Raw genomic sequence first — 16,716 nt, 5'->3', positions numbered from 1 at the left:
GATCGCATTGAATGGCGGAGCAGGCTCGAGGGGCCGAATGGCCTGCTCCTGCTCCTATCTTCTATGTTTCTATGTAAAATGTAGTAGTCAGGTACAAAAATAATCAAAGTCGAATGGAATGTTAGCCTTTATAACTAGCCTTTATAATGGGGAGGAAGTTTTGCTACAGCTATACGAAGCCCTGGTTAGACCACATCTGGAGTACTGTGTACAGCTCTGGGTACTGCACCTTGGAAAGAGTGCAGTGCAGATTCGCCAGAATGTTACCAGGGCTCCAAGGGTTAGATTATGAGAGATTACATAAACTAGGCTTGTATTCCCTAGAATATAGAAGGTTAAGGGGTGATTTGATTGAGGTTTTAGGATTTTGAAAGCAATTGAGAGGGTAGATGGAGAAACTGTTTCCACTGGTGGGGTGAGTCTAGGACAAGGGGACATATCCTTAAAATCAGAGCCAGGCCATTCAGGAGAGTAGTTGGAAATCACTTCTTCATGCAGAGTTGTAGAAGTGTGGAACTCTTTCCCACAAAAAGCAGTAGCTGCTAGCTCAATTAATAATTTTAAATCAGAGGTCGATAGATTTTTGCTAGCCAAGGCTATTAAGGGATATGGAGCGAAGGTGGGTGGATGGAGTTAGGATACAGATCAGTCATGATATAATTGAATGGCAGAATAGGCTCAAGGGGATGAATGGCTTACTCCTGTTCCTATTCCATAGCTTTATTTTAATATGAATATGGCTCCTATTTGACACTGTACTCATTCAGACTCCCAGATTTATGGGTAGAGAATAGAGGTGTACTGAATGATTCTGCAAGTGAACTGGGCGTGATGCAAACAGTACAGGGGAGAGCACACGATTATGTTTAGGTACCATTTAATTTTGTGTATAGGTGATTAAAATCAGGAATTGCTGTATTGACAGCCTGACTTGTTAAACAGTAAATATAATTTAAGAGATTGTAATGTGGTGACATGGAAGTGAAGTAATTGCTTCCTGAAAGGTTGGTGATTCACCAGTAAAAGTCAACTGGGGATATATTAATGGCTTAGAATTTGCTGGAGCATGCCTCGTTAATTACATTTTTTCCCTCACCACCGCAAGTTACAGGAAGTACTTGCTAATAATAGTGCAGCAAGGTCTGGGACCTTGGTGAATGATGGGACCAACAGTCTATCTCCTTAACCAATTAGATTTAAGGATAGAGAAAGAAACAGGAACGTTGGAGAAGGAAATAGGGTGTATTAGAGTCAAATTAGATGCAGAAAGAGAAATAAAGAAAGGGAAAGAAAGATTGGGTTAAGAGAGACGGTGGGGGGGGGGGGCAGAAAGGAAAAGTAAGAAACTTTTTTTTAAATGTAACATTTCTAAGAACCATTTACTACCTGCAGGAATTGACACTTCACAGTTTCAATTGTTCCCTTCTGGGTTGGAGCGGTTGAGTGCCATTGCAGGGCATACATCTCGCCATTAAAAGGGCCCTTGCGCTGTTGAGTCCCAGACCTAGCTTTCTGCAGTGAGTTTCATTGGTAATTACTACACAAATGCAACAATTTCTTGAAACTTACGGGGAGGCTGACTGTGAGCTGCCGTTTTTGAGTGGTGCAAATCGTCCTGCAATTTGTGGTGATTTGCAACTGACGGGTTATCTCTTCCTTGCCACAAATTGCTGGATGATTTACACACTAATAATGGCATGCACATTAAACTCGTTATTTTCCCAGCAACTTCTGGGCCATTGTCTCCATGCAAATTCTGGTTGCACTAACATAAGTAATCGTGATGGCACATTTTATGACTCTGTTAACCAGGACAAAAAAAATGTGATGTTCGTAACCTGGTGCCTTGATAGCGCTGTGCAATGAGTAGCGGCAGTAATTGCTTGCTTTTGATTATACCATAGTTTTATGAATATTTTCTTTTTTCCCTCCTCTATGAAGGGTGCTGATTCTTGCTTGGATATTGTTTAATGGGTGTTGGCTGCCTGTGAATACCTTGGCTAAGTGGTTCTTCCATATGTGAGCGTAGGCAGGTAATTCAATCATGGAGGGCTTCAAATCCTTTCCTCATTTTATTTCTCCACACATGCATACTTTCCATCAGGGACCATTGAATAGCAATCAAAAGCAAGAACTGTGGCTGATTTCCCCAAGCGCGCTCATGCTTGCTGTGTGTCTCAATGTCTTGCATACATGCTCATGAGCTGCCTTTTTCACTTATTGCTCCAAATAACACAACTCCATTCTTTTATACCCCTGCAGATGTTTTCCTTCACATTCCTATTTTGCTCTTTGAAATGCTTTTCCCCCTGGTGCGTGTGTGTGCTGTGGTCTCTGACTCTTGCAATCATGCTGTTTTGCTCTTGTCTTTTTTTATTCCTCCATTCGTTCCTTTTTTTTTAAATGCTCAATCATTCTTTTGAAAGCTTGTCTGTTTATTCTTCTGCTCACTCGTTTTGCTTCATTTGCTCATTCTATTGTTCTTCCACTCACTTATTTTGTTCTTTCGCCCCATTCCTTTTGTCCTCTTCCATGCGGTCATTCGCTTGCAGTATTATTTGCTTGTTTTGATAGAAAATGACTTCAACAATGGCAAAAAAATCTTTATTCTCTCTTTTTTAAATAAGTGTATTTTGCTAAAATGTACTATAACCTTTTAGTATATCAATTAAAAATCTTAATGCGTATTTCTGTAAGTTTTTATAAAAACTATCCCCTTACTTCATCCTCTCCTGCAGTTGGGGCCTCATTCTGGGATATGGTTTCCTCTGATCTCTTGTTTTAGTGGCCAACCAAATTCTAAAAAATCTGTCCTCACCCAGTCAGTGTACACACAAGCACACTTCTGTCAAGTCTCTAACGAGTAATTAAGAGCAGAAATGCTATTTTCCCCCCTCCCTGCCACCCCTCCCCCTTCTAGGACACTGGGTAATTCTAGCACATTCATTGCTATCCTAGTTTGATCTACTGAGATACTGAACTCGTCACAGACAGGCAGTCAGATTTGAGACCTTCCTAGTCTACATGTTTTTATTCCAGATAATGCATATTTAACACTAAGCCATTTGTTTGATCTGGAGCCTGAAATTTGCAAGCAATTCACTGACCTCTAGTTGACCCAAGATACAATTACAAGCAGCTTCAAATTACTTTGATTCCCACAGGGAGTACTTGAGCTGTAACTTTAAAGGGACAGGACAGATTAGTAACTAAGCATCACCAGGATGCTCCAGATGAGCAAAGCCTGCTAAATCTGCTAGTTTTTAAATTAAAAACTTCAAATTGTGTCACAACCATTTTTTGTGTGTTTTAATGTCTATGGGTCAACACCGACAGACCACACCTTTTGTATGGTATCTTGCTTTCAAAGTTTTAAAATAATATTTAAGAAAATATGGGGTAGCCATTTATGTTTTAAAAATAATTCTGTGCAACAATGGAAGTTTTGCATTCTGTCAACTGCTATTTTTAGTTGGTATGTTTTGGAAAAACAGCTCCAAATCTCTCAATTGTGAAATACATTCTGAAAGAGTATTAAAATGTGCTAACATTTTGGATATACTAGCTACTGTCTAATTAGATGTACAGTGGTTTGATGAGTCACAGCCCATCCAGAACTGCCAGCGCAGGTTTCATTCAAGTTTTAAGAATATAGTAATTGACAAAATACTACATCACTGATTTTTATTTAGAAACTACAGGAATTCTCCAATTAGGAGTTTTTTTGCGTATCCAACTGCTGCATATGAAGCGCCAGACTGCAGTCTGGTAGACTTGGTTTGGCTTGATGCAACAAACAGCTCATCCTCAGGATGCAAATAGTGTCACCTCGGATAAAATCAAAGCTGTATCCATCGTAACTGCATTTGTTTTAATTTATGATGATTTTACAGAGCTGCAATTAAAATTCAATCAAACCCTATTGAAATCGAAGGTTAATGCTGAACCTGTAAAGCTATTGTAGTGACTGCTCACGGGATAATTGGATCATGTTTTGGTCAGTTATTTAACTTTCACAATATACCTGAATTGAAATAAGTATTCGAGTTGGTCACGCTGAGTTAGAGGATGCATTGTTTTATTGGTAAAGTACAATATATTGTTGAGGCCATTGATTTTTATAGCTTACTTTATTCTTCCTGTGCCATTGAGGCACATGTCATTAGTCGACCAATTCTATCTTGGGCTTTTATCTCCAGCTCATGTACTTCAGCTGCATGCGTTGTTATTGTGTTGTGTAGTGTTTTTCTTGGATGACCTCTAGCTCTCTTCCCTCATGGCTTCTATTTCCATGTTTGTCTGACACTGGGATTCCTAAGCATTTTCAGAAATCCCCTTTTCTTCCCCACAAAGCTGGTGGGCAGGGGAACACAGTGTGTGGAACTTGCTAGTAGTGAGACATGACTGAGGAAAGTTGGGGCAATGATTGTCAACCTACTCAAACCTGTGGTGTCAGATGCTGGGCACACGCTCTCCATCAGTGCTGCCAGACTTGGTGATCCCCTGCAGTGCTGCTAGACCTGAGGACCCTCCCTCTGTGCCGACATGGCAACCAATGTGGCCCATCACTGGCTTGTTCCATTCCCATGACATTGCCCCAGCTTGAAGCCAGAGGGAGGGAGGTTATTTTCTACTCTCCGGTGGTTTCGAAGCACTGGGGTGCCAATCCTTGGGTTGAAAGGACTGGTGGAGGTCTTGAGTTTTGGCACCAACACTAGTTTGTTCCTGGGGTATGAGAGCAGTGGGGGAATGTAATGTAAAGTTTAATCTTACTAGGGAGGAGTGCTTGAAGTTTGCCAGCACCTGGCAAGAGAGTATAGAGTTTGACAACATTGCAGAGGGGTAACATGAGGTTTGTGGAACCATGGGATGAGATAAATTGTTTGGCTTGCGAGGGTCTGGTGGCACTAGTGAGCAAGAGATTCAGAGTTTCTCATAATGGGAAAGGTCCTACAGTCTGGCAATACTGGGGGTTCAAAGTGTCTAGGGACACTCGAGGGGCTGGTCCAGCGGTGAGGCAGTTACTCAATGGGAGAGGGGGTCACGGATCTGGCAATATTAGAGGGAGTGGCAGATGGGAAGAGAGGTGTTTTTTAAAAATTCTAAAGTGGAGCAGTCTTCCTAAAAGCCACAAGTCTAATTATTGTTGAAATAAAATCAGAAAAATGCTGGAAATACTCAGCAGGTCAGGCATCATCTGTGGAGAGAGAAACAGAGTTAACGTTTCAGGTTGATGACCTTCCATCAGAACTAATTATTGTTGAGCTCGGGTCAGTTAGTGTTTAATTGTTGTTTGGTCAGAGAACTTTGTAAATTGGAAAGTGCTAGTCAGTTCAGGCTGTATTATACCATGTAATGCACTATATATCATTCTGCTACTAAGGGGGAGTTCTATTTTAGGTGTCCTGACCATTTAAGACCACAAGTACACACAAGTTGAAGTTGTTCAGAAGTCAGTTGTTTGTGTGAAATTTGTTGGTTGGAATTTGTTTTGCTAGTTTGACTGCAGCTCAGAAATACCAGCATTTTAAGATTGCATTGTATCTGTACCAAAGTCTGATGTCTGTTCATACTTGACATGCCATTTAAAATGTATTAATAGATTAAGATAGACATAGAATGGCATAGCATTTTACAGCACAGAAACAGGCCATTCGGCCCAACGGACCTATGCTGCTGTTTATGCTCTCTACAAGTCAAAAAAGTAAGCACTCCTGCTCCTTTGAGCCGAGAGAATAAATTTTCCTTTGAGAATAAATACATAATAGCAAACCTCTTATTCACAAAAAGTCTGGTATTCTGCTCTTTTATAAGGGCAGGAGTGTTATACCATGTAATATTTGCAGAATGCAATATTTCGTTAAGATGGAATTTTCAAGGCAACAAGTAAACAAAGATACAGGTCATTCAGGATTTAATTGTTTGGCCAGGGAAGTTTGCAGCTGGAATGTGTTCATTAGTTTCAGGGGGTTAGAAATGCATGTCCGACGCACCCAGCATTTTAATATTTTGCATCTGTAATAAATTGTGACATTGAATGTGACATCTGCATACGTATTGGTTTTTAATATATTACTAGTGAATCTCCTGTGCCACTGCAGAATGGCTTTTTAAAAAATGACAGGTGCATATATCAGGAAGGGTATACAGCCTTTGAGTGGGTACAGCACTGCTTCACCAGAATGATACTGGGGCGAAATGGGTTAAATTATGAGGACAGGTTACAAAGACTAGGCTTGTATTCTCATGAGTCTGGAAGATCAAAGGGTGATCTAATTGAGCTGTTTACGATGATGAAATGATGTGATAGGGTAGATAGTTTATTCCCTCTGGTGGGAGAGTCCAATGTTGATGTGCAAGTTCTTGCATCATTTTAAAATTAGAGCTGGGCCTTTTTGCGGTGTAGTCAGGAAGCATTTCTTTAAGTATCTGGAGTTAGATCACAGATCAGCCATGATCTCATTGAATGGCGGAACAGGCTCGAGGAGCTAAATGGCCGACTCCTGTTCCTATGTTCACGCAAAGGGTCGAAGAAGTCTGGAACTCTTTCTCCTCTGCGCCCCCCACCCCCCTCCCAAAATGCTGTTGGCTAGGTCAATTAAAAATGTCAAAACTGAGACTGAGAGATTTTTGTTAGGCAAGGGTATTAAGGGATATGGAATCAAGGCAGGTAAATAGAGTTAAGATACAGATCAGTCATGATTAAATTGAATAGTGGAACAGGCTTGAGGAGCTAAATGGCCTACTTCTATACCATGTCACTCACTATTATTCTGCTAAAGTGCAACTGTGTCCCAAGGCATAACTGCTGTTTATTCATGAAATTAATCTTTGGATCAATTACAAGTCTGACTGGCATTCTGTCTCCAAGTGTTTGAGATTCCAAAATCTAATACTTAAGTAAACACAAACTCAGGTTACTCATAGTTTACAGGCATTCTGGCTCGTCTGTCAGATGACTGCCTTTGTTTTTTATCAAATGTAAACAGGAATTTCTGTGTAACACTCCGTATAATGGACAGGAAAAGTGCACTTTCTGCACAGTTCTTATTCTATAGATCTATACAATAGATAATAGTTCTTTGGGCTGACTAAGTGGAAGTACCCAATTCAGTGCAAACATAACCAGATTTAAAATGTAATAGTGTAACTGGCAGCATACGTGTTATCACTTCAATATTACTGATCTATTAGACTGGCACGAGCTAAATTATGCTCCCCTGTGTCTGGATGACGTTGGTTATTCTGCTGGTTATTAGTAATAGAACTTAGTTTATTTTTAAGCAGCTCAAATGTAATGTGTTGGGTTGCTTTGTAGCAGCTTAGTGGAGAAGAATCTTTATGTAAGCGCATGTAAACAACAAACTTCTAAAGGGCTTTTTTTTACACGTACTAGTTTTGGGGCTGAATTCAATGCATGGAAGGAAGCTGAAGTTGAAATGCAATTTGCATGATTTTGGAAGTTAGCAATAGAGAGAAGGGCAGGTGTGTTTATCCAGCCTTGTGTTGCACAGTTGGCTCGTCTGATCCTGTGATTAGATATGATTTAGTTTTAATTCACACTTTTTATTTAGATAAAACAAAAATGTTAATTATTTACTTCTAATACAGCTTTGTGTTGTCGTTCTGCAGGTTGGTGGTACCAAAGCAGGAGTAGTGCGCTTCCTGGGAGAGACTGACTTTGCCAAAGGGGAATGGTGTGGAGTGGAACTGGATGAACCCCTCGGAAAGAATGATGGAGCTGTGGCTGGAACCAGGTTTGTTTGGGATGATGTGCACTGTTTACAGTAGAGCCCTTTGAAAACATGCCATTTATAAAACATTTCATTATTTTCAGAACCTGGCAGATTAGCATTTGATGAACTAGAAAGCCTCCATTTCAGTTACAATAAACAACTTGAATTGAAATAGATACTTTCTTGATATTAATTTGAAAGAATAATTCATAACCTAGAGGATTTGTTGCATGGTGTGCTCTTATCAGGCTGGGGTCTTCACCCGAAATTAACTTTAACTAAATTATCTTTCTACGGGAAAAATTATGATTGGCTCAAATTAATTATCTCTTCAATTAACAGTCAAATATCTAATTGACTGTGTATGAATCAAAAAAAGCAAAAAATTACCAATGGTCAAGTAACCAGCAGAAACACACACAATTAAAAAGCCAAGTTTTCCTTTTTTTCCCTTTTTCATGCAGTTTGAACTATTGAAGAAAACTTGAGGTAATAGTGTTGTTTGGGACAAGGTTATTTTTTTTGTTATCAAAGGGGCTGATGTTTGTGCCAGGCCCAGAGAGGGGATGTTTGAATTGTTTAATGTTGATTATTGTTGTGTCTGTGTGTTGATAGAGACACTGAAGACAGGAGTTGGTTTCATAGGTGTTTACGAAACAAAGTCTGGAGGGGAACTAACTGATACAACACAATATACAGGCTTATATAGCCCGAGTGGCCATTACCGGCATTACAGTACACCTGGGGCTCTTAAAGGCACATACATTACAATTATGGACATTGCAGCTGGATCAGTCAGTTAGACCTAAAACACCACCTGTTCAGGTGCTGTTTACCGTGGGGGGAAAACCTCATTTCATTGGGCAGTGTTAATGAATGATAGCTCAGCACGATGAACGGGACCACATGGGAAGGAAGGAGGCGAAAATATATTTTATAATCTAAATAACCACAAAAAACCAAAGGTGGGAAAAATAAACAAATAATGTACAGGTAGACTATCCTTTATCCGAAAACCTCGGGACCAGCCGAGTTTCGGATAAAGGAGAATTTCGGATTTCGGAAGGTGGGTCGGCGGGGGGTCGTGCGCACGACTTACGCTGACGCTCAGCGTAAGTCAGTCGGGGTCGGGGCCGGCGGGGTACGCGGGGGGGGGGGGGGGGGGGGAGGTCGGCGGTTGTCTGGGCTGGCGGGGTCCGGGGGGGGGGGGGGGGTCGGGGCTGGCGGGGTCGGCGGTTGTCGGGGCTGGCGGGTTCCGCGGGGGGGTTGTCGGGGTCGGCAGGGGGTCGTGCGCACGACTTACCCTTTATCCGAACTTCCGGAACCCTCTAAAAACCCGAAGGTTTTTTCGTTCAGCGTAAGTCGTACGCACGACTTACGCTGAACGAAAAAACCTTCGGTTTTTAGAGGGTTTCGGTTTTCGGAAGTCCGGATAAAGGGTAGTCTACCTGTACTATAAACGTTATAATGCAAGTAACTGGCAATAAGAGATTTTGGGGAGGAAAGGACAAAATTACATAGATTTTAAGTTTTGTCAAGTGATAAGAAAATAGTATTACAGGCTGAGACCTGCATCTTTCAGTATCAGACATCTCATTTTTACCTTAAGTCAGTCATTTGATACATTGCGGTAAATTTGCTGCATTACCGTGATGGGCCACCTGCCATCGCATTTACATTACTCAGTTATTCACTCTGATCTCTCAGATGGGTTTCCACTAAATCAATTGAATATGCCTTAAAATACAAAGAAATCAGCAACTCCCAACATAAAGTTCTTTGTGCATAGACTAAATTATGATGCCGTTGTGCTTCATAATTTTTCAAACAATATTTTCTGGTGCATTGGTAAAGAAATGGAGTTTTTTTTAAATTGCTCTGAGATTCATTCTGTGTACAGATGATGAACATAGAAACACAGAAGATAGGAGTAGGCCATTCGGCCCCTCGAGCCTGCTCCGCCATTCAATGCGATCATGGCTGATCATCCAAATTCACTACCCTGTCCCTGCTTTCTCCCCATATCCCTTGATCCCCTTAGCCTTAAGAAATATATCTAACTCCTTCTTGAATATATTTAATGAATTGGCCTCAACTGTCTTCTGTGGTAGAGAATTCCACAGGTTCACCACTCTGGGTGAAGAAATTCCTCCTCATTTCTGTCCTAAATGGCTTACCCCTTATCCTTAGACTGTGACCCCTGGTTCTGGACTCCCCTGCCATTGGGAACATCCTTCCTGCATCTACTCTGTCTAGTCCTGTTAGAATTTTATAAGTTTCAATGAGATCCCCTCTCATTCTTCTAAACTCTCGTGAATATAAGCCTAATCGACCCAATCTCTCCTCGTACGTCATTCCTGCCATCCCCAGATATCAGTCTGGTGAATCTTTGCTGCACTCCCTCCATGGCAAGAACATCCTTCCTCAGATAAGGTGACCAAAACTGCACACAATACTCAAGGTGTGGTCTCACCAAGGCCCTGTACAACTGCAGCAAGACATCCTTGCTCCTGTACTCTAATCCTCTCGCTATGAAGGCCAACATACCATTTGCCTTCTTACCGCCTGCTGCACCTGCATGCTTACCTTCAGCGACTGGTGCACAAGGACACCCAGGTCTCGTTGCACTTCCCCTCTTCCCAATCTATTGCCGTTCAGATAATCTGCCTTCCTGTTTTTGCCACCAAAGTGGATAACCTCGCATTTATCCACATTATACTGCATCTGCCATGCATCTGCCCAATCGCCCAACCTGTCCAAATCGTACTGGAGTTTCTCTGCATCCTCCTCACAGCACACACGCCCACCCAGCTTTGTGTCGTCTGCAAACTTGGAGATATTACATCTAGTTCCCTCGTCTAGATCATTAATATATATTGTGAATAACTGGGGTCCTAGCACCGATCCTTGCGGTACCCCACTAGTCACTGCCTGCAACTCGGAAAAAGACTCGTTTATTCCAACTCTTTGTTTCCTGCCTGCCAACCAGTTTTCTATCCAAGACAGTACCTTAGCCCCAATCCCAAGTGCTTTAACTTTGCACACTAGTCTCTTATGCGGGACCTTATCGAAAGCCTTCTGAAAGTCCAAATACAGCACATCCACTGGTTCTCCCTTATCTATTCTACCAGTTATATCCTCACAAAATTCCAGTAGATTAGTCAAGCATGATTTACCTTTTGTAAATCCATGTTGACTTTGTCTGATCCTGTCACTGTTTTCCAAGTGCTCTGCTAGTACATCTTTTATAATGGATTCTAGCATTTTCCCCACTGCCGATGTCAGGCTCACCGGTCTATAATTCCCTGTTTTTTCTCTACCACCTTTTTTAAATAGTGGGGTTACATTAGCTACCCTCCAATCCATGGGAACTGTTCCAGAGTCCATAGAATTTTGGAAGATGACCAGCAATGCATCTACTAGTTCTAGGGCCACTTCCTTAAGTACCCTAGGATGTAGATTATCGGGCCCTGGGGATTTATCGGCCTTCAATCCTGTCAATTTCCCTAACACCATTTCCCTACAAATACTGATTTCATTCAGTTCCCCTCTCTCATTAGACCTTATGTTCCCCGACATCTCTGGGAGTTTATTTGTGTCCTCCTTTGTGAAGACAGAACCAAAGTATGTATTTAATTGGTCAGCCATGTCTTTGTTCCCCATTATTAATTCCCCTGATTCTAACTGCAAGGGACCTACGCTTGACTTTACCAATCTTTTTCTCTTCACATAACCATAGAAGCTTTTACAGTCAGCTTTTATGTTCCCTGCAAGCTTACTCTCATACTCTGTTTTCCCCCTTTTAATTAATCCCTTTGTCCTCCTTTGCTGAATCCTAAAGTGCTCCCAATCCTCAGGTTTGCTGCTTTTTCTGGCCAATTTATGTGTCTCCTCCTTGGATCTTATGCTATCCCTAATTTCCCTTGTTAGCCAATGTTGAGTCACCTTTTTTGTTTTGTTTTTTATGCCAAACAGGGATGAACAAATTCTGGAGTTCATCCATGCGATCTTTAAATGTTTGCCATTGCCTATTCACCTTCAACCTTTTAAGTAACATTCCCCAATCCATCCTAGCCAACTCGCGCCTCATACCATCGTAGTTTCCTTTTTATTTAAATTCAGTGCCCAAGTCTCTGAATCAACTACTTCACTCTCCATCTTAATGATGAAGAATTCTATCATATTACGATCGCTCCTCCCCAAGGGGCCTTGCACAACAAGATTGCTAATTAATCCTTTCTCATTACATAATACCCAGTCTAAGATGGCCTGATCTCTAGTTGGTTCCTCGACAACATTCAGACTTGGGCTGACAACTGGCAAGTAACATTCGCACCACACAAGTGCCAGGCAATGACCATCTCCAATAAGCGAGACTCTAACCATCTCCCCTTGACATTCAATGGCATTACCATCGCTGAATCCCCCACTATCAACATCCTGGGGGTTACCATTGATCAGAAACTGAACTGGACCAGCCATATAAATACTGTGGCTACAAGAGCAGGCCAGAGGCTGGGAATTCTGCGGCGAGTGTCTCACCTCCTGACTCCCCAAAGCCTTTCCACCATCTACAAGGCACAAGTCAGGAGTGTGATGGAATACTCTCCACTTGCCTGGATGAGTGCAGCTCCAACAACACTCAAGAAGCTCGACACCATTCAGGATAGAGCAGCCCGCTTGATTGACACTCCATCCACCACCTTCAACATTCACTCCCTCCACCACCGGCGCACTGTGGCTGCAGTGTGTACCATCTACAAGATGCACTGCAGCAACTCGCCAAAGCTCCTTCGACAGCACCTTCCAAACCCGCGACCTCTACCACTTAGGACAAGGGCAGCAGACGCATGGGAACATCACCTACAAGTTTCCCTCCAAGCCACACACCATCCTGACTTGGACCTGTATCGCCGTTCCTTTACTGTCGCTGGGCCAAAATCCTGGAACTCCCTTCCTAACAGCATTGTGGGTGTACCTACACCATATGGACTGCAGCGGTTCAAGAAGGCGGCTCACCACCATCTTCTCCAGGGCAATTAGGGATGGGCACTAAATGCAGGCCTAGCCAGCGACGCCCACATCCCATCAATGAATAAAAAAAATTGGTCCAGGAAACCATCCCGTATACACTCTAGGAATTCCTCTTCCACAGTTTTGTTACTAATTTGGTTAGACCAATCTATATGTAGATTAAAGCCACCCATGATAACTGTTGTGCCCTTATTGCATGCATCTCTAATTTCCCGTTTAATGCCATTCCCAACCTCTGCATTACTGGGGGTCTGTATACAACTCCCACTAACGTTTTCTGCCTCATGGTATTTCTCAGCTCTACCCATACAGATTCCACATCATCAGAGCGAATATCCTTCCTTACTAATGTGTTAAGCTCCTCTTTAACCAGCAATGTTACCCCACCGCCTTTTCCTTTTTGCCTGTCCTTCCTGAATATTGAATACCCCTGGATGTTGAATTCCCAGCCTTGGTAATCCTGGAGCCATGTCTCCGTAATCCCAATTATATCATATCCGTTTACATCTATTTGCGCAGCTAATTCATCCACCTTATTACGAATGCTCCTCGCATTAAGACACACAGCCTTCAGGCTTGTTTTTTTAACACTCTTAGGTCTTTTAGAATTATTGTTTACTGCGGCCATGTTTGACTTACACCCTTGATTTCTTTGACTTCTACTTTTGCTTTTCTCCTTCCTGTCTTTTGCTTCTGTCCTTGCTTCCCTTTCCTCTGTCTCCCTGCACAGGTTCCCAACCCCCTGCCATTTTAGTTTAAACCCTCCCCAATAGCACTAGCAAACACTCCCCCATGTACATCGGTCCCGGTCCTGCCCAGGTGCAAACGTCCTGTTTGTACTGGTCCCACCTCCCCCAGAACCGGTTCCAATGTCCCAGGAATTTGAATTCCTCCCCCTTGCACCATTCTTCTAACCACATATTCATCTGAAATATCCTTCTATTTCTACTCTGACTAGCACGTGGCACTGGTAGCAATCCTGAGATTACAACCCTTTGATGTCCTATTTTTTAAATTTACCTCCTAACTCCCTATATTCAGCTTTTAGGACCTCATCCTGTTTTTTACCTATGTCGTTGGTACCTATATGCACCACGACAACTGGCTGTTCCCCCTCCCCCTCCAGAATGCCCTGCAGCCGCTCCGAGGCATCCTTGACCCTTGCACCAGGGAGGCAACATACCATCCTGGAGTCTCGTTTGCGGCCGCAGAAACGCCCATCTATTCCCCTTACAATAGAATCCCCCATCACTATAGCTCTCCCGCTCTTTTTCCTCCTGTCCCGTGCAGCAGAACCACCCATGGTGCCAGGAAGTTGGTTGCTGCTGCCTTCCCCCGATAAGCCATCCTCCGGTATATCTGTTTGAGAGGGGGATGGCCACAGGGGACCCCTGCCTGCGCCTACTACTCTGCCTGGAGGTCACCTATTCCCTTCCTGCCTGTGCAGCCTTTACCTGCGGTGTGACCAACTGATTAAATGTGATATCCACGACGTCCTCAGCATCGCGAATGCTCCAGTATGGATCCATTCGCAGCTCCAGCGCCGCAATGCGGTCTGCCAGTAGCTGCAGCTGGATAGACTTCCCGCACACATGGTCGTCCGTGTCCCTGATTTCCCACATAGTGCAGGAGGAGCATGCCACAGGGCCGAGCTTTGCTGCCATGACTTACCCTTTTTAATTAATTTAAATTAAATCAATACCACCAATTATATTACAATTAAATGATATACTCAAGGGCCCTTCTTCCCTAGCACCCCACGCTACACAATAGAGACCGTAGAAAGTATAACCACAAAATTAAGACCGTCTAAATTTTATAAACTATGAACCTTAACTGTCAAACTATATAGTAGTATAAATACTCACCCAATCAGCTGCTTCTTCCTGCCCGTGTCACGTTTTGAATCGTGACGTGGCTCTGGAACGCCGCCGCCGGTCTGCGCGATTGGTAAGCTGCTGTGGAAAAAAAAGCCCGCAAAAGTGAGTTTAAATCCTCACTGAACCTCCGCTCTCACTGCTCCCGACAATGGCCTGTGTGAAAAAATCCCGCGAAAGTGAGTTTAAATACTCACTGAACTTCCACTCTCACCGCTCCCGACAATGGCCTTTATAGAAAGACTTGCCTTTCACGACCTCGATGTCCCAAAGCACTTCACAGCCAATGAACTTTTGAAGTGTAGTCACTGTTGTAATGTAGGGAAATATGGTAACAGCGTACCGTGGCCGCAGTGTGCACCATCTACAACTTGCCAAGGCTTCTTCGGCACTTCCCAAGCCCGTGACCTCTTCCACCTAGAAGGACATGGGCAACAGGTGCATGGGAACACCACCGCCTCCAAGTTCCCCTCCAAGTCACACACCATCCTGACTTGGAAGTATATTGCCGACCCTTCATCGTCGCTGGGTCAAAATCCTGGAACTCCCTCCCTAATAGCACTGTGGGAGAAGCTTCACCACACAGACTGCAGTGGTTCAGCTCACCACCACCTTCTCGAGGGCAATTAGGGATGGGCAATCAATGCTGGCCTTGGCAGCGATGCCCACATCCCATGAATGAATTTTAAAAAAATTAAAAAAAATTCTCTCAAACCGCAATGAGGTAAATGACCAATTAAATAATTTTAGTGATATTGGTTGGAGGACAAATGTTAGCCAGGACACGAGAAGAACTCCCCTGCTCTTCTGCAAATAGTATCATGGGATCTTTTATGTCTACCCAAGAGGGCAGACATGACCTCAGTTTAATATCTCATCTGAAAGACAGCACCTCCGAAGTTCAAGCACTCTCTCAATACTGCATTGAAGTGTCAGCCATAAAGTTACTGCTCAAGTCCTGGAGTAGGCTTGAGCACACAAGCTTCTGACTCGGAGGCAAGAGTGCTACCAATGAGACAAAGCTGACAACTTAAGTGAAATATTGATTTTGATCGGTAAGGCACATTCAAGTGAGTTTTTAAAAAATTCATTGATGGGATGTGGGCGTCGCTGGCTAGGCCTGCATTTAGTGCCCATCCCTAATTGCCCTTGAGAAGAGGGTGGTGAGCCGCCGCCTTGAACCGCTGCAGTCCATATGGTGTAGGAAGGGAGTTCCAGGATTTTGGCCCAGCGACAGTGAAGGAACGGCGATACAGGTCCAAGTCAGGATGGTGTGTGGCTTGGAGGGAAACTTGTAGGTGATGTTCCCATGCGTCTGCTGCCCTTGTCCTTCTAAGTGGTAGAGGTCGCAGGTTTGGAAGGTGCTGTTGAAGGAGCTTTGGCACACAGATTTGAGAGGCCAGAGTGAATAGAAATATAGAACATAGAAAAATAGTTGCAGGAGTAGGCCATTCGGCCCTTCGAGCCTGCTCCGCCATTCAACATGATCATGACTGATCTTCTATCTCAATACCATGTTCCCGCTCTCTCCCCATACCCCTTGACGCCTTTTGCATCTAGAAATCTATCTATCTCCTTCTTAAATATATTCAGTGACTTGGCCGCCACAGCCTTCTGTGGTAGAGAATTCCACAGATTCACCACCCTCTGAGTGAAGACATTTCTCCTCATCTCAGTCCTAAATGTCCTACCCCGTATCCTGAGACTGACCCCTCGTTCTAGAGCCCCCAAGCCAGGGGAAACATCCTCCCTGCAGCCAGTCTGTCTAGCCCTGTCAGAATTTTATACGTTTCAATGAGATCCCCTCTCATTCTTCTAAATTCTAGTGAATACAGGCCTAGTCGACCCAATCTCTCCTCGTATGACAGTCCTGCCATCCCAGGAATCAGTCTGGTGAACCTTTGCTGCACTCCCTCTATGGCAAGTAATCAAGTAATGTAAATTGCACCTGGACGATGCCTTTTAAAGAAAAAAAAAAGTAGCATACAAGACTATATATGATGAGCATTAGTTTAGTTAGTGACAACTGTATTGTCAATGGTCATTATGGTGTCACCGGCTTCCTTGTC

At 43.3% G+C, this 16,716-nt stretch overlaps 1 protein-coding gene across 8 annotated transcripts in view; it reads left to right on the top strand.

The window, feature by feature from the left end:
• clip1a (CAP-GLY domain containing linker protein 1a) overlaps positions 1–16,716 on the top strand; it is a 180,035-nt gene that overhangs the window by 60,197 nt on the left and 103,122 nt on the right. For all 8 annotated transcript variants that reach the window (XM_085961663.1, XM_085961661.1, XM_085961660.1 and 5 more), the window contains exon 4: positions 7,633–7,757. In XM_085961663.1, coding sequence (XP_085817789.1) covers positions 7,633–7,757 — 125 coding nt within the window. The remainder of the gene's footprint in view (positions 1–7,632; positions 7,758–16,716) is intronic.

The sequence above is a fragment of the Somniosus microcephalus genome, chromosome 19 (assembly GCF_052327205.1).
Source record: "Somniosus microcephalus isolate GS21.2 chromosome 19, FLI_Smic_1.0, whole genome shotgun sequence".
Classification (NCBI taxonomy): Eukaryota; Metazoa; Chordata; class Chondrichthyes; order Squaliformes; family Somniosidae; genus Somniosus; species Somniosus microcephalus.
Note: the sequence above shows the minus strand (reverse complement) of the source record. Positions and strands in the feature narration are given on the sequence as shown.